Source organism: Megalops cyprinoides, chromosome 13 (genome assembly GCF_013368585.1).
Source record: "Megalops cyprinoides isolate fMegCyp1 chromosome 13, fMegCyp1.pri, whole genome shotgun sequence".
Classification (NCBI taxonomy): Eukaryota; Metazoa; Chordata; class Actinopteri; order Elopiformes; family Megalopidae; genus Megalops; species Megalops cyprinoides.
In genome coordinates this window covers 19,316,407-19,336,251 of record NC_050595.1, presented here as the reverse complement: position 1 = coordinate 19,336,251, position 19,845 = coordinate 19,316,407, and the positions used below count along the sequence as shown (strand labels likewise).

Genomic DNA, 19,845 nt, shown 5'->3' with positions numbered 1-19,845 from the left:
AAAGGGGCATAATATTGTTCCATGGAACTTTGTGAAAAAATAATATAAAAATACGTTCTGTTTTACAGTTTAACCTCGGTGAAAAGTCTCCTAGATAACCCAAATAATCAGATTCTCTACTCCACAAACAAAAACCACACAAACACCTCTCTTTTTTAAACAATAGACTATTCTTTTTTTGTTCTTATTTTTGGATATTTACATCTGTACCTATGTGCAAATCAATAATTTAAAGAAGTGTAAAACTTTCAAATGAATACAAAATAATATTTTACATTTCTAAAGGTGAGAGTCCATGAACTTGGTACCGAAGATAGAAAGAAGGAAGCAGAGTAGACACCTGAGAGTCGACTGAAATAACAGCAGACACCTTTGGCCAGGAGACAGTATACGGCATGAAGGAATATTATAGTAACATCACAGCATCTCAAAAACGAAGACCGTCACACCACAGTACATTAAGTCTGATGGATAAAATGCACTTTGAAAAAGGCCCAACTTCATGATCAGGCATGGTTTTTAGTGATTGGTTGCTCCGTGGATCCCTGTGTACATACTGCTCCATTCCCTATATTGATGAATTTGGAAAATTGAAAGTAGAGTAGTGGTGTTTTTTAATCATTGGCTTTAACATATGAGGTTGTCTCTGCCTGGTGATGTTTTCTGAGTTTAGTCTTTAGAGTGGATGCACACACTGGTGAAAAAGTGTCCTGGCATCATTCAGAAATTTGGCAACCACTGACCAATGGGGGAACGTCTGTGTCTCTGAGTATGTGAATGCCTCCACACCCTTGAGGCTATCTTCAAACAAAAGGGAAAAGAACATCTAACATCACTAGACATTGAATTGTTTGTTCTACCTGTCCCTGTTTCCTGACTGTCTTCACCCAGTGCAGAGCAAACTAAGCTTTTGAATTTTTTTTAATGAATGCTCCTGCTTGGTTAATGTAGATATGGGCCTAGCTGAAATTTTCTATGGTACCTTTTTTCTCTTATTTGGACATTTCTGTGTCCCAGCCTCTAAGCCTGCAGGCCATACTGTACAACTGAACTGGTGAGATGAAAGGTGTGAACGATACGCCTTTGCTGGGACAAGCAGGCAGGGGTCGTGATAATGAACTGCAGTGCTAGCAATAAACACATTAGCACAAAGCCATAGTCTGCTACTGAGACAGAGTTTAAAAACACAGAAGTTGGCTTGGCTTGCAGCGTGGCTTGATTTTCATTATATATCTGTGCACACCATCCTGTGATGCTTGGATGTGTTGCTTGGTTATTCAGCGGTGGTGGTTTTAATCCCTTTTTCATAAACAGAAACACTGTTGTTGATGTCATGGATGCATAGACTTAAGAAAGGTTCCATATAAAAGTTGTTGACATTGGAAACTTATTGCTTTTCAAAAGTCAATATTTAACCAGTGCATTGCCCCACTATGTAATATTTTTCAAAAATAAAATAAATTATATTACAAATATAAATAATGTGAATACATTGTAAAATGATGGTAGAGGATCCTGTACTGTGCTATGGAGTATTGCATTTGTTAAGTTCATTGTATGCTAAATAAAACTTCACTTGCACTTCCCTTTGAACCATGAGGAGCTATGTGTACGCTTTAGGCATGGCAGCTATCAGTGCATCTTTGAAAACAGTGTTTCTCATTGAATTAAAATAGACACAAAACAATGGCAAAGTCTCCGGCCAAAGCTGTGAACTGATTTCAGTTGGACCTCCTTTATTGTCAAGCAACTGTGTCCCTTGATATCGAGAGAGAGAGGTAACAGGGATGAAAGGAAAACAGTACTTTGATGATATAGGAAGTCTTCCTCTTCTCTCTGGTGTGATCTTGTATAAATCTTAAAGCACAAAGGGATACTTCTGCTCCCAGCATTCTCGTAGAAGCACCTACGGTCGTTGCTTGGGCCACCTGTTCACCCTGTAACTGGAGGGCATGTCTGCACGGTCTGCGCTGTGATTGGATTGTGGGCTATCCAGGTCTGTGCACCTTGCCCTCCCTCTCTCTGCGTTTCAGCTCCTCCTTATAGCAGTAGGAGCAGTAGTTCTCAGTTTCCGGCCGACCGTAAAAAGAGCAGTTCTCCTTCTTGCACTTTTCCTGTGGGGGGCAGTAGAGAGCACACCCGGTGCTGCGGCCTTTGGTTTTGTCGTGGCCCGGCCAGGCCCGTGGGGGGTCCTCGTCAGCAAACTCCAGGCAGTCCCGCACATCGGTGGCGCCGAAGCCGTTGGTGTAGGTGTGCGACTTGTAGCCGCCAGGGGTGCCGTAGGCGTCCACGGCGACGCCCCGGACCCCCACCATGCGGGCGGGGCTGTAGCTGTGGGAGGAGAGGGTGCGGTTCTGCTGCGGGTAGGTGGCGCAGGTCTTTAGCGTGCCCACCAGGGGGCGGTACGGCTCCTCCCGCAAGCTGGAGGGCTGCGGGTTCACGTCTCGCAGGTGGATGACGCTGTGCCTCTGCACTGGCGGGGTATGGCTATAGTGGGCAGAAACGGGGATGGGTCTAGATTTCTTAGCACCATTACTGGGGGAGGAGAAGGGGGCAGGTGTCGGGCTGTGTCTCTCCTGCATCTTCAGGACCATCTGGGAGCTACGGCTCTGGTGGAGCACTGGGGACGAGCCTTCATTGGGGGAGCTGTCTGACCGCTCCTTCTGGAAGGCGCTCTCCTGCTCCGGCTTCTTCAAGGCTGTCCCGTTAGCCGGCGGCTTCTTCTCCACCTCTTTCCTCTTCTGCTCCTGCTCGGCGCTGAAGCGCTCCTGGGCGCTGGTCAGGTAGAAGCTGATCATCTCCTCGTGGAATTGGTGCCGGTGGCTGGTGAGGAGGAGGCCAGCGAAGATGAACTTCCTCTCGCCCTGCATGGCCGCCCGGAGGATGTTCACGCTCAGCTTGACGTCTGTGCTGTACTTCCACTGGTCCCTGTCGCCCGGAAGCTTCCCCAGGATGCCTGGCTTCTCCACGGGCGAGGATCCCGACACCCTCTCAGTGGGAGAGGGGCTGGTGGCCTTCTCCGAGGACGACGTGCTGGCAGACTGTCCCGACTCCTCCTTGCTCTCTTTGCGGGTCTTGGAGTCTTTCTTCTTGGCCTTGTCGCCGCTGTCGCCGTTGCGGCCGTTTCCGGAGTTGGACTTAATTTTGCCGTGGACCAGCCCCCCCAGGCCCCCCATGTTCTTCTTCAGCTTGATCCCCAGCGTCTTGCTGAAGCTGCCCAGCTTGTTGGCCACCGTGTCTGCGCGGATCCTGTCCTTGTCCTTGTCCTTGCGCTGCTTATCCTTGTCCTTCTCCTTGCTGGGTTTGCCCACGTTCACGTTGGAGTTGCTGCAGACGGACTCGCGGTCCGAGTCCATGGAGTCGGCCAGAGACTGAACGTCCTCGCCTGCGGACGCGGTGGGAGACTCAGGCTGAGCCAGAGGGGCCTGAGACAAGGAGAGAGGAAAAGAAAGGGAGGGAGACAGAGAGAGAGAGAGAGCCAGAGCAAAGAAAAGCAGAGATAAAGAGAGAGAGAGGAAGAGACAGACAAAGAAAGAGAGAGAAAGGAGAGAAGGAGACAAAGAGAGGAAGAGCAGAAAACAGACAAAAAGAAAGGCAGAGAGAAAGTGAGAGAGGAGACACAGAGAGAGGGGGGAGAGAGGCACAAACAGTTAGCTCTGTGAATGGAAGAATCTCATCCCTCAACAGTGCAGTTCACCAAAGCTGTCGTCATTACTTTTACGCTGCAGCTTTATGTATGTTCTTATTCTTTATGCCTATCATGTATGTGAATGTTTGCTTTGCCTTGGCACAACTGATGTATATTTTTCAAGTCAATAAAGCTCACTGAAATGAATTGAATAGAACTGAGACAGAGAGGTAGAGAAAGGCTGGATGATGTTGACTGTTCGTATAGGGGAGGGATGCACAGCAACACTGACTGCACAGTTTGTGTCAGCATCCTATAGCAACTCAGGTTGACCACACCAGTCTCCATACTAAATGTCATGGTCACTGTATTTTTATGTTGTTTTTCATATGTGTGTTTGTTTGTTGGATTTATCTCTTTTTATCTCATTCATTATTGATGTGTTTATACATATTGTTTGCCTGATTGTAAGACTGCAATGGAAGGCTATTCCTTTGGCGATATTTTGATTATTGAAAGAGTCATGCTAAAAAAGATTCTGAATTTGAAAGGTAGAGTGAGTGAAAAGGAGGAAGAGAGAATATGACAGGGAGTGAAAGAGAGAGCGAGAAAGAGAATGAGAGAGAGAGAAAGAGAGTGTGTGTGCGCGTGTGTGTGTGTGTGTGTTTGTGCAGGGGGACTGTGAGAAGGACCCTCAGTCGCAGGGCCAAAGTGAGACACGTGTGCAGTGCTTATGCTTATGCTTGCAGCGTGGCTGCATTATAACCAAACCGTTATAGGTCTCTCTGTGATGTACTGTAAGTGAGAGTGTATGTTCCGAAGACTTTGTGAGACTGTTTTCTCCCCAAGCACAGCTTCAGCTGTCTGTCTTTCGGTGATCCTTCCCCCTGCTGCAGCTCAGCTTTCCCTGCAAAGAAGCCCTTGGCGAAGGATCGTAAAAGATGACTGACTGCCTCTACAGCTCTGCCATTAGAGTCAGGATGTGCCTACTCATTACTAAACACCACAGGCCAAAAACTATTTTTTTTTTTTTTTTATTTTTGAGGGTTTTTTGAGATTACTGTAGTGCCAGCTAATACAAAACAAAATTAAAAAGTCTTTACCAGTGTGGCTCAACTCCATATAAATACTGAATGTAACCAACAAACTACAAACAAACTGTAAAGGGCCATATTGATTAATTAAATTAAGGCAAAACCACAGTAAATCAGTATTTTCCAGCAGGACAGAGGACGGTGGTACCCTGGATTCTGATGAGATTCGTATCCAGGTTACATTCATGTAGCTATGCAGGATGTTCAGCTTGGCTTCCAAGGACAGGATCAGACTGGAAGGAATGAAACAATTTCCTCATTAAAACACTTTGTAGGTTACTGTATGACATGATTATGACATGGGTTATTTAGCTGTGCTGCATACGCAAACAGTAATGCAATACTTCAGTGACACTGCGCCTCCCTGGAGGAACAGATCGCTTGTTTGACTCTAACCAGTGCAAATTATAGATCGCGATTTTTGCATGCAGCCCAACACAAAAGAAGGCTCTTCCCACAAAGCGATTCATCTTCATCTCGCGCCCCTTATTTTCAGGTCCTCTTTTAGTTCTTTTTAAAAAAGACTTTGAAGGGTACAACAGGCTTGCTTATTATGCTTTTTGTGTGTATCATGTGTGAAGCCCACAGAATATGTCATCACCAAAACTAGCACTAAATAGGGTCATTACAGTGGAGATTAAGGCAGACGCAGGCTCAAAGTCCGGATTTAAAAGATGGGATTTAGGAGAACGTACTTCGCACGCCAGTTTTAGCTCAACTCCTTCAGGCTAAATGGTGTGCCTTTCTTGTACAGTGCACCTAGAACTATCTGTCCCTCATGTTGAAAAGTGAGCTAATCTTTAAATTGCCTTAAGTCAGAATTTTAAACATTTTTTCTTTGGCCTAAGAATGCCAATTAGCAAAGATCTAGCACGCAGACTGTCTATCTTCTTTGCGAGGCGAATATTTAGTTTTGTCAATTTGTTGAGTTAGTTTAAGCTGCCCAGAAGCCTCCGAAATTACACCTTGAGTTTACCTTTCAATCACCTTTTAAGACCACAAAATTAATGTGAAGTTCTCTAGAAAGAGCCAGGAATGTCAGTATGTAAGAACAAACCCCCAGGAAATGAGTGTACCAAGCAAACACAATGATAGATGTTTTCACAAGGCAGGGAAAGTTATATGCCTATCCAACCAAACAGTTTTCCTGAGTTTCATTAACTTATAGATTCCCCTCAGGTGCCTCTTAGGATCACATCTTCCTCTGTCTGTCTGTCTGTCCGTCCACTGAAGAGCCAAAGTGTGGAACTCAGATATAACTCCACCTCCCTTCCCCCTCTCATCAGTGTCAGGGCGTGTCCCAGGGGGCGAGGCTTACTTGGCCAGCTTGCCGTTGTCGTTGTCATCCTGCCCCCAGTCCCAGTCTCGCCCAGGATCCACAGCGAAATGGAGAGACAGCAGCCGGTGCTCTGAGTCCGTGAGTGGGATGATGGCTGGAATGGAGAAGAGGGCCGGGCAGGCGTTCAGCATGAGGGGTCACCAGTGTCCATCACTGGGAGTGGCACGCCTCCCACATACTCACACACACACACACACACACACACACACACACACACACACACTCAAAGAGTCAGGCCAGATAGGGTTGTCCATGTTGAGAGGGATCTTCAATGTATTTTCCAGTCAGTGCTGTTACAGAATAAGCAGAAATATTTTGCTGTATTGTGTGGCAGTAATGCTGGGACAAGACAAAAGTGTGTGTGTGTGTGTTTTCATGTTTGTCAAGCATCATCAGATAAATGACTGTTTTATCCCCTTGCGTTTCACTCCTTGAAAAACTCAACATTGCCATTTTCTTGGCCACAGTTGGCTCCAACTCTCTATTAAAGCTTGTTGATGTGTGACTGAAGTGATGTTCTGCTATGCCATTTGACACGCAGTAGGGCTCAGGTATCAGAACAATAATCGTAAACAACATCACGCCCTAGGTGGGATTTTTATTCCCTGGCTTATTATGCTGTCTGCACTCTTCTGGAAAGAGATGGAAGAGAATTTTTTTGTTAATAACCGAAACACACCCCAGACATGGGCGCTTGTTTCCTCTGCACTTTGGCTGTCTCTGTGTTTCCAAAACATGAGTGAACCAGTAAGGGTGTATTTTTTTCGTCTGCGTTCACCTGCCGTCTCTTTGATGCTGCGCAGAGAAACGGCACAGATTTCCCCTGCTCAGCCAGGACTCGATGCCTGTTCAGACTGAAGACATTCCAGCTTCTCCTAGCAGCTTAGGCTCACATTTCACTCACTACACGAGATGTGAACACATTTCACCCTGAGTCACCATAATAGTACAGCAGGGATAAACCAGTGCTCTGTGTGTGTGTGTGTGTGTGTGTGTGTGTGTGTTTGCGTGTGTGCGTGTGCAGCTGTACGTGCAAGTCTGCATGTATGTGTGGACATGTATGTGCATGTGTCTGCAGGTATGTGTCTTGTCTGTATTTGTGTGTGTGTGTGTGTGTGTTTATGAGCATGTTTCCTTGTGTGTGTACATGTAATTGATAGTGTGTGAGTCAACACACACTGTTTGGGGCAGACACCTCCCACAGCTGAGAAAAGGAACAGACACACGCAGACACCCGGCGTCAATGCTGCCGATTACACACATGCACACTGTTCAATTAGCAGGAGACTTGACGTCTTACCCAGCCTCTGTAATTGAGATCTAAGATCTAAATGAAACACAGGCACTCCTACACCACTCGAGGACCAGAGATGTCAGCTTCTGATTCACTCCCCCATCATTTGGGACTGCCTGTCACATAAATAAACCAGCCTCCACACTTTCCTGCCTGTTCTTCCCACTGGACAGCCTTTAGACCTCCAAAGCACGTATCGCCATGGAAGGCGAACATCCAATGAAAAGGGAAGGTATGGGCACTGGCTGTTGGCAGCTCCCTGCAGAACTCTGCCTGTGGCTGGGGAAGGACAGGTGAGCCCATCTCCGCCTGCTCACTCACCCAAACAAAGTCAGAAAGTGAGGGAGAAGCAAAAAAATTGCATTAGGGGCCCCCTGCCATGTTGCTCTGCAGTTCATCACCGCAGATGAGGAGGTATACAGCAGCCACCGAGGGGCGCACTTATGCGCTACCTGACAGTTTTGTTCCCCGCTGTGTTTGATTACTTCAGTTCTCCATACTCTCTCACTGACAGGGTATGTGTGTGTGTCTGTGTATGTGTGTGGTGTGTGTGTGTGTGTCTGCATGCGTGTGTGCGATGATTATCCCCTGCCTTAAGACACTATTGAGACATGTGACCTGTCTGCCATAGGTGTACCTTGAATGTCTAATAAACAAAAGTGATTTGACATTTACGACAGTTTCCAGACTGAAATGCAGTTTTTCATAAAATCAAATTTACCGGCTCGCTGATGCTGGGAGTGAACATGTCAAAACTCGCAGCGAGCCACGGGCTGAGGGTTACAGTTTCGCCGCGCCGTGGCTCCCCCCCCCCCCCGACTAACACGCTGTGCACCTGTGCGCTTGGTTAATAATGTGATTACAATGAGGCTGAGTCAAGGATCCAGAGAAAAGGGGGCTAAAGCCGCAGCAATTAGAGGCCTGAGTCATGTCTGCGTGCGGGGCTCAGCGTGAGGGGCGGAGCCAGAACGCAAGCCCAAACAAAGGTGTGGAGAGAGTGTCGCATAGTGTGGGTGAACAAAAGGCTTCAGGGAGGAGGGGGAGAGCGAGAGCTGCCCCTGAGCCTCAGCTCAGAAGAGACTGCTGAAAAGGCTTGGTTCTGCCAGGGCGCAGCCAGACCCCCCGTGTGAGATTCTGGGGCCAGATCAGGGGCTCCCGCTCTGCACCTGTGCCACGTTCTTTGCCCGCGGCTCCACTCCCCGAGCTCGCGTCGCACGCCGCTCCCTCTCTGTCCCGCCGCCCGCGCCAGACTCCGGCCGCCCATTCAGCCGCACACTCTGTTTACTATTCTCGCTCCCTGGCAACCGCCGGGGCTTGTCCCCGTGCGACCTTCCCCGGGCCGCATTTGCATAGATGACATCACGGCCCGCCCAGAACGGCGAACAGCGTGCCAGTTGTTGCCTTTTGGAAGCGGGGAGTGGGGAGTGGGCCTGGGGAGTGGGCGGGGGGTCGGCGGTGCGAGGCCGCGGGATTGGAGGGATAAAGGAGTGAATGAGACAGGACCGGCTGCAGCGGGGTTTCTCACATTTATCAGGCTCTTAGAGAAGGAGAGCCGTGGCAGCAGCGCGGCGCAGTGGTTTCAGATCTCGGCCTGTGCCCCCGTGGTTGCATGTTTGATACCCGGGAAGGGCACCACTTTTGAACAGATAAAAAACAAGCAGGATTTAACCTGAATTGCTTCAGGAAATAGTCAGCTGGACACATGGATAATGTGTAAAAATCCAGCTATCTAAGTCACACTGGACAAAGGAGCAAAGCTAATTAACATTAACAACATGCCAAAGCATGACCATCAGAACACATTCTCTTTCCCCACTGAAAGCAAGAATGTGTTGCAGAGCAAGGGGTTGGCAAAAGCGTCGTCACCAGAATGTGATTTTTGGATGAAACTCCAAAGGAGACCGACTCCGCAGAGCGAGGACTATGGAGAGCTGCACACACACACACACACACACACACAAATCAGTCCCTGTGCACCAGGCATACTTTCTGACTCATTGGTTTAATGTACACTATATACACCCATATGAAAAAATATATGTAAATACTCAATCCAGAATATATGGAGTATGCTCCATATTATCATATTATATAATTATAATTTATGGCATATATTATGTAAAATATATTCCATAAATTACAAAAGAAAGAAATTATTGCTGCGTTCAGAGATACAGATTTATGCATATACAATATATTAATATCAATGTACTTACCTTAAAATCTTGTATGTGCAGTATGAGTGTTAACTGTAACATTAGATCTGACATGGCAATTTTCAATCAAAATTTCGCTACTGGTTGTGTATGGCACATGTGTATTTCTGATTAGTTAACACAGGGCCGCCCTCTAGTGGACTAAACCAAATATTTCCTGAATGTTAAAAAGTCTTGTATGTTGCTTGTCATGTTTCCCAACTGAAGGTAAAATGGTAGCATGGTAGCATTCATAACTGAAGTGTTAAATGATAGCATATATAAGGCATCCTGTCATGAAAAGTAAGAAATATTCCATGAAAAGATAGGCATCCTCGACAGTAAAAATGGTTGGCTTGTTTTCTTGACCCAGTCCCTCCTGTCAAAATAAATATGGCCATATGTCCTAATTTTTGCAACAGAAAATGACTAAGAAATTTTACATGGATCAATTCTGAAACATTTTTTCTGGCTTGCACATGGCATGCATGTCTATACTTGACTGATGGGCAAAGGCATGATTAAATGTTTTGCTATGATATAGCATGTAAGAAGGCTACTGTTTCCACTGAGAACAAAATAAGGTCACTATCACTTTTCTATGTAAGAGACTGTCTGGCAGCTTGCTTCATTCACACAAGACTTTGCTCAGTAACAGTTTTAAGCTATTACACGTGTTATGTCACCCAGTGTTTTTCACTACCATATTACACATGGCAAATTGTTCTGCTTTTATGACAGTGATGTTTGGAAATTGTGTGTGTTGAGGATATGGCCATTAAAAGATAATATCACATAAACGGCCTCTCAGATGATGTTCGCTCTAATCCTCCTTCAAACCCGATGCATTGGAAATCAAAGTCCTCACGCCACATGGACACCACATTCTCATTAAACACAGGATATAGAAAACATTCCTGCAAACAGAACGCTTTCTGTACAATTATTTTGATTGCGTTCGAAGTAGCTGGATTTAATAGGTGTTACGGTGTAGCTTTGGAATGAGCCGGGCTGAACGGGGCGGTGTAGAGACGGTGGTCTTGGTGTAAAAAATGCCCATTTTATGGGAGGAATAGTTGGAGCGAGCATTATGCCAAGGAAAACCTGGAGTTCTCTTTTATGCTGGAGGTAAATCTTAAAATAAACCAAGAGGGTTTGCTTGGGCAAACTCCACATGTATCAGCAAAACCACAGCTTCAAAAACAAGCGCATAAAAACCTACACTGCTGGCGTGCCTGCACAAATCCAGGTCATTCAGGTGCTGCGCACACATGTGTGTGTGTGTGTGTGTGTGTGTGTGTGTGTGTGTGTGTGTGTGTGTGTGTGTGTGTGCATGTGTGTGTGCATGTGTGTAAGAGAGAGAGCGAATGTAAAATTCTTAAAAAGAAAACTAACAACTACAAAGCACGACCACAGACAACCAAGCAAATAAAGGCAAACCTGCAATTCCAACCAGATGGTCTCTTTGATTTTATCTGATTCATTTTCATGAAGAGTTTCATGTACTGAAAACCTGTCAGCATCAAAAATGTACAATCGGATCAGAGCATATGCAATTATTTTTCTCATAAAATCATTTGAACCCCCCCTCCCCCCCACCTTTTTTTTTTTTAAACAGATTTTTTTTTCTCTGCTCAGCAAGAGCTTTTTCAGCCCCAAGGCCCAAATCCTCCCTGGGACCCCTCCTCCACAGCCACGAGACGGAGCTCAGCTCCCACTCACACAGCGCAGATGGGCGTTTCTCTCCCGCAGAACACTGCTGGACGACTCACCACATATTTACTGCCCATTCCTTTCAGATTCCTGCTGCCGTTTTACCTCACTGCTTCCTCTGTCTGTCGCTCTGTCGCCCTACATTTATCCTCTCTGTTTCACATCACTGTACCGACGTCCACATGACAACATACATTGTACAGTGTCGACACATTGGTATCTACTAGCTTCTTGTATGTATTCATCAGTAATTGAATTAGAACGGCATCTGATGTAATGAAATCCCTTTTCTGCCGTTCTGCTGTGCAAAATGCTGCGATAATGCTACTTACAAGGTTGCTACACAAATTAAGATGTTATTTATTGACTAGTTTGAAAAAAAAACCTGTTTACATGTTAAATACAAAGACATCCACTGCAATCATCTATCTGTCTTTCATTAATGTAACCCACCTATCTCTTGATGCAAGTTTGTCTAATTAAATGGCAGATAACGCTACAAAACTATACAGCTCATTATGTAAATAAAATTGAATTAGGATTGATAACGCAGTACTGACATTAGTGTTTGGAAAGTGTCCAACAGTAAAGTGCTGTTAGGGTAGGACTCCTTGTTAATGTTGAGTGGAGCTGCATAAGCAAATGTGCTCTCTGATCTGTGAGCACTATACTGCCTTAAGACCACAGCAGCACAGAAGCCTACTTTATCTTTGAGCATCTCGAGTGGAGAGATCGCCGCCTTATGGCCAGAGAAGTCATTTCCCATGCAGCTCAACATCAAGTGCAAGTCCTCCATATGCAATGTGCCTGGCCACACGTTGGCTTTACTGCCGGCCCATGCCATGTGCGTGGATTCTATCACGTGTCCGGAAGGAAGCCATTTGCAAGACTCATGCTCTTCAGGTTGTCCAGAACAATGCAATTTGTGTAAAATTTTATCAAAACTAATTTTGCTAGGATATATTTAACTCTTTATTTATATAATTTATACATTTAACTCTTTATTTTCCTCTAAAATCAGCATGTATTTATTTTAAGTGCTTTGGTAGTAAATGAGACTGTATTAACTATTTTACTTTAACAACATAAGCACTCCTTTAAAATAAATTATGTTGGTGCCTTACCCCAGTGGCTGGTCTGTTCATATTGGCTCTGGGCTACAGTATAATTAGTGAGTCACCTTGATCTCTGCTGTCCTGTCAGGCTATACCTCTTTATACTCTTTATTGTTCTTGTTCATTGTATCTCTTATTCTGTTCTGTATTTGATCAGACTGTACCATGGTTTGTACTGTCATTGGGCAATCTATATCTTGCTCTGTGCTGTAGCTGGACAGCTGTGATGAATCTTGTATCGTACTCTGTCCTGTGATTGGCCAATGTTCATCTTAATCTGTCCTATGATTGGTGAGGATGTACCTTACTTTGTCATGTGATTGGTCAGAGTGTACCTTGTTCTCGCTGCTGGTCCTTCTGCTCCATGGACACCAGGGCAGAGAAGTGGGCCTGGTCGTAGGCCAGGACCAGCGGGGAGCAGTGGCAGCGGTTTGGAGGAACCTCCAGAGGCAGGTAGAGTCCTCCAAATGGGATAGGAGCAAACGCTGAAACGGAAAGTATAAAATGTACTACTGCCTGTAAATGACAAAAAAACCACATTCATTCTCCTTAAATTTATTTCAGATTAGCACCTAGAAGTAAAATTCAATGTACTTAATTTAGAAAACACGGTGCAAAGAGTATCCAAAGATTCTGTACCAAAACACTACCAGCCACCAAGGAAATTTATGTATAAATGCATTTCTATTAGCATATTAAATTATTTGTATATAACTGTACTGTGTATGCATTTTTTCCTCTAGTGGGCAGAAGACTGATTAATCCATTAAGATGAGTAACATCTCAAAGGATGTCTATATGACATATAGTAGCAAGCCATAACGCACCTTATTGCACTCCAATTTGGCACATGCATAACTTCAGCTTGATTAGAGTCATGTGAACAACAGATCATGAACAGGAAACATTTTGCGCTTCCAAGTATAATTACATTGATTATAACCTGTGACCTCTTCTTGCGGTAAAATGCAAACCTAGCTTATTCTTCGCTTGGATTATGGTTTTAAAGGAATACTAAGTGGACATTCCTTGTGTGCCCTTGGGCCGGACGAGTACATTGCAGACTAGGCATTTATGTATGCACGTGTATGGTGTTCATGTCCTCTATGGTTCAACTCTAAATATGTTATACACGTTATCATTTTGGTAACTTTTTGCATAAGGGTTTGTTGTCTGTGCAGACATAATACCTTTTTAAATGCTACTTACTGCCCGACAGCATTCAGTGCACTTAAGAATTAATAGCTGCTTCACGCAACTGATAGATATTTTTGAGTTTTAATAAGTCGTTCATTTGTCATTACTCATGAATTCTCTCTGCTCTCCCCTAAACAGTGCGCTCCATGACATCGCCGGTTGTCGTGTCTTTCGTTCGCACCTTCTCCGCCCGAGTCCCGGAGCACGGTGTCTGCCACCACCACGATGGGCCTGCGGAGGACATGGGCCAGCACGAACACGTGGAACTCCTCCAGGCTCTCGTACACGGGGTCCTCCGCGTTATCCACCCTGCGGGACACAGCAAAGATCAACGGATGTCCCATCTGCATCCAAACGGTCTGGGTGCGCCGCCCTCCCCCCTCAAACGTATTCATACAGCACAATCCCCTGTGGGTCTACCCACCATGACTTACTTTTAATTTCTACCTTACATTAAGTAATGGGGAGAAATAAACTGATAAATGGATAATTTAAATTATTATTATTTATTATTATTTAAAGTAAATGTGACACAAAATATGTACACAAAATGTTAATTTTAATAAATGTATTTCTTTAAAGATAGATATTTTTGGGACCATATTTAATTTAGCTTACCTCTTTCTGCAGTTTGCCCCCAGGGGGCAGTATGGAGTAATGGTCAGGGGGGACTTGTGGAAATTGCATGTTTGTTTCCGTGGTGCACTCTTGCTCAAGGTACTTACTCACCCATACTACAGCATATTAACGGCTACTCACTTACATTTTACGCTTAGTCATTTGGCAAACGGCATTATCCAGAGTGTCTTAGCCAAAATGTTACACAGTGCTACAATAAACGATGACATCACTTGCATAACGTGTGCATTAAAGTGCTTCTCGTTTTACACATTTCAAACCGCTTTATACAGCTGGGAATATGCTGAAAGAATTGATGTTAATGACCTCCTCAGGGGACCAAAAGCTGTGTTTACCTCAGGGGCACTGAGAGTTACATTTACCCCAGAAGAGTCAGCCTATTTGCCACTATGTGACACATTGTGACCGCGACTGCTGACGTAACCTGGGGCTCAAGAAAGGGAGCTCTGACGTACTGTGGTCCAGTTTGTGGCAGGAAGGGAATATCTCAGACGGGCCTGAAAGCCACAGTGATTGAGAAAGGTTTCGCCCAGATATCAAGCTGTAACCAATGAGTGTCTTTCCTGTTCCTGTTATTCATTGTGGCAGGAACAGGTGGTTAGCACACCATAGTAACACTGTGACAATGACAGAACTCAACATTTTCATAACGGCAATGTTTCGTAATAATAACGATTAGTATCTGAGCTTTTCCTCAGAGAAATCTGTATGTTTTTTCTGGTCGATCGTTAAATGGTGTGTCCAGTGAATACATTCTTGAGCACAAGAATACGCATCCCTGGAATTAGCGTAAAGATCAGCTCCTCTCCACTGATGGTGTGGTTCTTTGTGTACTGCTCAAACGAAACCCAACCTGCTATTTCACACCTCTACCCTGCTACTGTGTTGAGTCATTTGCCACCCCTGCGTTTCAAAGCTGTAACAGGGCTGTTCAGGGCTATATGCCTGACTGCATTTTTAAACAAAGAACAGAAAAACACCTAGTACATCTAGACGGGCTCAATAAGAATTTGAAATTGAATGTGGTTTTACCTTTTTTGTGGTGGGTACCTGTATGGACAGACTCTGTTTGTTTTAATAACTAAGAATACCAGTTAATTTGAAAACCTTCTTTGGTTTCTTAATCAGTTTCATACCATCTAGCCCTCATAAAATGCCCAGAGTTGCTCCACTTCCCTCCCTCAGTGCAAATTACATCTGCAGAGCCTGCTGTTATTCGTTCTGTGAAAACCATTCTTGATCATATAAACGCATTAACGCAGACTACAAATGCTTTGATAAGCTGTAGATGTGGTATGCTCTTTATGCCGTGCACTAAGCTGGCTGGTGTCTATGTGGAATCTGAATTTATATCCATTTTAGCGGATTGCTAGCTGCGCGCTAAGAGCTGTTAATCCTCATTGTGTGTTATTGTGTGGTAATAGATCCACTTGAGGGAGAATGAAGCAGGTCAGTGATGGTGGAGACAGAGCGCAGTCTTGCTCTGTCACGATAATCTGGCTTAGAGGCCGGTGACCATGGTCGCAGTATAAAAAAGCCACTGCCTTTGAATACATACTCAGCAGGGCTACAGGACTCAGTGCAAAAATGGAGCAGTTTTTAGGCATTACAAATCACACCACTGTTCTTTGGTGACATTCATCTGACTACATTAGCCAGAATCATATGACTACATTTCCCAAAATCCCATCGCTACATCACTCAGAATCACATGAGTCCACTTCTATAAATGACCTAATTCTATTACATTGCGTTCAGGTAGAATGTGTTTGTGAGGTTTCAAGATATGTCTTGGCAGAATGCATGAGTGCAGTTTTAGGATATGTTTGCGTAAAAGGCGACAGGGTGTGGTAGGTCACTCACCCCCCACTGGTGTTTGTGTTCTTGCTGAAGTGTGTCCGTGGCTCACTGGAGGCCAGCTTCAGCAGCTCGTTCCACTCCCTCTCCCACTCCTCCTCTGTGTAGACCAAGCCCGACTGCGCAGACAGAGAGAGTCATTATATGCTGACACCAAGCCAGACTGCGCAGACAGAGAGAGTCATTATATGCTGACACCAGGCCCGACTGCGCAAGAGAAAGTCATTATATGGTTATAACAGGCCCCACTGCACAGACAGAGAGAGTCATTATATGCTGACACCAGGCCTGACTGCGCAGAGAGAAACAGTCATAATGCACAGACACACACGTGCACAGACAGAAATACACATGAACACCCCCCACCTCTCCCAGTTTCCACAGGACACACAGTGATGGTAATAACATGTCTGCGAATCTGGCTTTGGGCAGCTGTCATCTTGACCTCTGCCATGTCTGTCATTAATGGCTTACTGTTCAGTTTATGGCACAGATTCAGAATAGTTAATCCTGCTTGGATCAGGTGTTATGCGCGTGAGCGCCCCCTGGTGAGAGAGCCGACGCAGGGACACTGGCGAGGACGCGCCACTGTGAACAGGGTGGGTTTGAGGACGCCGGTGCTGCCGCTGACGTTAGAGATGGAGTCTCTCCCCCCCGGGCAGCTCGTTTCCTGGCAGCAGCAGCAGCGCTGTAGACGGGGCCGCTCAATTTAATTTGGCGTCTGCAAGGGTGCGTGTCCTAGAGGAGCTGCTGCCCTTCCGAATAAATCTGTCAGACAGTGCATCGGGGCCCTTGTTGCAGGTCAGGAAAACGGGGCACCTAAGAGAGAGGAATCGGCACTACCCCTCCATGTGATCGGTCCCAGGGAGTCTTACACACTGCCGTGTCTCCTCAATATCACCGTGTACAGTCTCTCTCGCACATGTAACGCCAGTGTTATTGCCCAGTAACAACACTGTCTGACTCACAGGCGGCAGATAACGGCAGTGCTGTGGAGATAACAGCACCCAAGACAGGTCTCACTGTATTATTAAATGTGTATTTGAAAGGAAAGGAATGCGTGTGCATTACTTTATTCATGGGCCTGTGTGTGTGTGTGTGTGTGTGTGTGTTGGGGAAGGGGCTTTGCTGGTTTGGGTAGAAGGTGGGGTTGGTGATGGTGGAAGGACAGGTTTGAGGCACCTGGTAGTTCGGGTATTGTTGAGGGACATTGTTGATGAGGTACTGTAGAAGGGGTGCTGTTGCTGGTGAGAGGGGTGAGGAGGTGGCACTGACCTCCTTGTTCTGCTGTGTCTGCTGCCATCTCCACCTTCTCTTCAGAGCCTCTCTCTCTGCGCCACTCTTCATCATTGCATACAGAGACTTCCTCAGCACCAGGTCCCTGTCATGGAAACCCCACATCCCTGGCGCACACGCACGCACACACACACACACACACACACACACACACACACACACACACACACACACACACACACACACACACGCGCACAAACACACACACAGACATGCACAAACACACACACACACACACACACACACACACACACACACACGCGCACAAACACACACACAGACATGCACAAACACACACACACACACACACACACGCGCACAAACACACACACAGACATGCACAAACACACACACACACACACACACACACACACACACACACACACACACACACACAAACACACACATGCACAAACACATACACACACACACACACACACAGACATGCACAAACACACACACACACACACACACACACACGCGCACAAACACACACACAGACATGCACAAACACACACACACACACACACACACACACAAACACACACACACACACACACAATCGATTTTCATTCCATTTCATTATTATGTGTTGTGATGCTCATGTCATGATATGCATGATGTCATGACAATGGCAAAGACACAGAGCCCTGCGCACTGTGTACTCTGCACACAGACCCTGACCCTGGCTTTAAAACCTGGGCTGATGCTCACAACAGCTGCTTTACATGTAGTACCACTATGTTTAGACAGGGGGCACCCAAGATCTACTACCTAGCATCTCTAGAGAAAACCAATCAACTTCACTGTGGGAGACAGTTCCAGCTATGACATCTGATGTCCCTCCTGCCAAACCCTGCTACAATCTACAGCACATCAACCCTACTCCAGCCCCTGAGGACAATCCTCCACAATCTTCCAGGTTTTCCATTGTTTCCAGTGAAAACCTGAAGATACAGTGACCTTCCAGGACTAGGGTTGAGTATCAAACGTCTACAGTCAGAGGGTGTTATCCATGTCAATTATTGTGTATGTAGAAGTTCCTTCATATTTGCCTTGAATAAGTTGTCAAAAGAACATGGCAATAACTTGTGAGGATCACAAGCAAGTTCCCTCCAAAGTTTCCTCATTACAAACAGTATTTTCAGATTCTCCTGGGACAAAATTAAAAGGCTTAATACAAAAACTTGTCTTGACTTGAATTTCAGTTTATTTGATTTTGCGTCCCTGCAGAGCTTTAGTCATTGTCTACCCTTAAGGCTTTGCTCTGGCAACTTCTTTACTTCCGACTAAACTTATGAAACTGAAAACAACCAGTAACAATCAGTCTTGTTCCTCATTTCCACTAACCCTGTAGAATCTCTCAGTGTTCTGCCACTACAGACTCCCAATCAATGTCAGCAAATGACATAGGTCAGAGTCGAACCTGGGTCTGAGCTATAGGACTCAGCCTGCATGTCACAAGCACTTGAACTGGCTGAGCCATTCAGAAGCCCCCCAGGGGGGGTTCTCTTTTTCAAAGGTTTAAGGTGGTTTGATAAACTAGAACCCAGGGAAGGTGCATGGTTGGACATGCTAGACATTTATAAATGAGCCTATCAATGGCTGTTTACCTGCTGTGTGCTCAGTGCCTCCAACTACTCAGGGGTTCATTTCTCAAGTGCCCATTTTCTTTTCCCCAGTAAATATAGCATGACAGATGATAACTATGAAGTCATTCTCCAGACAACAGCTGTAGGTGGCCCTTAAAGGCCTCTTCAGAAACACTGGGAGATTCTGATCTGCCGGGGTTTAACTGGCAGTAGTAACACCTCCCTGGGTTCGAACCTGACTCACCAAGAGAGGCCGCGTGTAAGAGACAGTTGCCGTCCCCCGTGGTGGCCAGAGGGAGGAGCCGTTTGCAGCTAGTGCACATGGTGGACCACCAGTTCAGACGACCTGCAGACACATAAACCCACAGACACATTCAGCAGCTATGTAGCAACAAAACCTCCATCTGAGAACCACTTAGGGCATGATTAGCCAATCAGAGGCTATCAAATGTGAACACTGGTCTGTTACAATAAGTTATAATAACATTTGAACCGGTTTCACTTTGGATCTACTAACATTCTACCATTAGATGAGGAACTGCACTTAGTCTGAATTACCACAGTAAATACCTATTCATGGAAATTCCAAGCATTATGTGTTAAATGTGAGTAAAATGGAAGCTATGGATGTCCCCCTGGGTGAAGACATGTGCCCTGGCAAATGAACAGTGTAACATTGTAAGTAATCGGTGTGAATGGAGCAATAAGAATCATTGCATATGACCATGCCTGTTAGAGGTGCTGATGCTTCCAAACATGTGACAGGCCCAAGAGAGCATACAGCATGAGGAGGACTTCACTGTGATCCTGGGCATGTCGGAGAACAGCTCAAACACGAACGTTATGTTTTTCTCTCCCTAAGTCCCTCACTAATTTGCCGAATGTT

At 45.5% G+C, this 19,845-nt stretch overlaps 1 protein-coding gene across 1 annotated transcript in view; it reads right to left on the bottom strand.

The window, feature by feature from the left end:
• Positions 1–1,491: 1,491 nt before the first annotated feature.
• Positions 1,492–19,845, bottom strand: part of LOC118788151 (OTU domain-containing protein 7A-like) — a 61,899-nt gene continuing 43,545 nt past the window's right edge. The window contains exons 7-14 of the mRNA XM_036544041.1: positions 19,204–19,305; positions 17,347–17,474; positions 16,078–16,190; positions 13,757–13,884; positions 12,714–12,863; positions 6,041–6,155; positions 4,871–4,955; positions 1,492–3,425 (exon numbers count right to left, since the gene is read on the bottom strand). Coding sequence (XP_036399934.1) covers positions 1,989–3,425; positions 4,871–4,955; positions 6,041–6,155; positions 12,714–12,863; positions 13,757–13,884; positions 16,078–16,190; positions 17,347–17,474; positions 19,204–19,305 — 2,258 coding nt within the window. The 3' untranslated portion in view covers positions 1,492–1,988. The remainder of the gene's footprint in view (positions 3,426–4,870; positions 4,956–6,040; positions 6,156–12,713; positions 12,864–13,756; positions 13,885–16,077; positions 16,191–17,346; positions 17,475–19,203; positions 19,306–19,845) is intronic.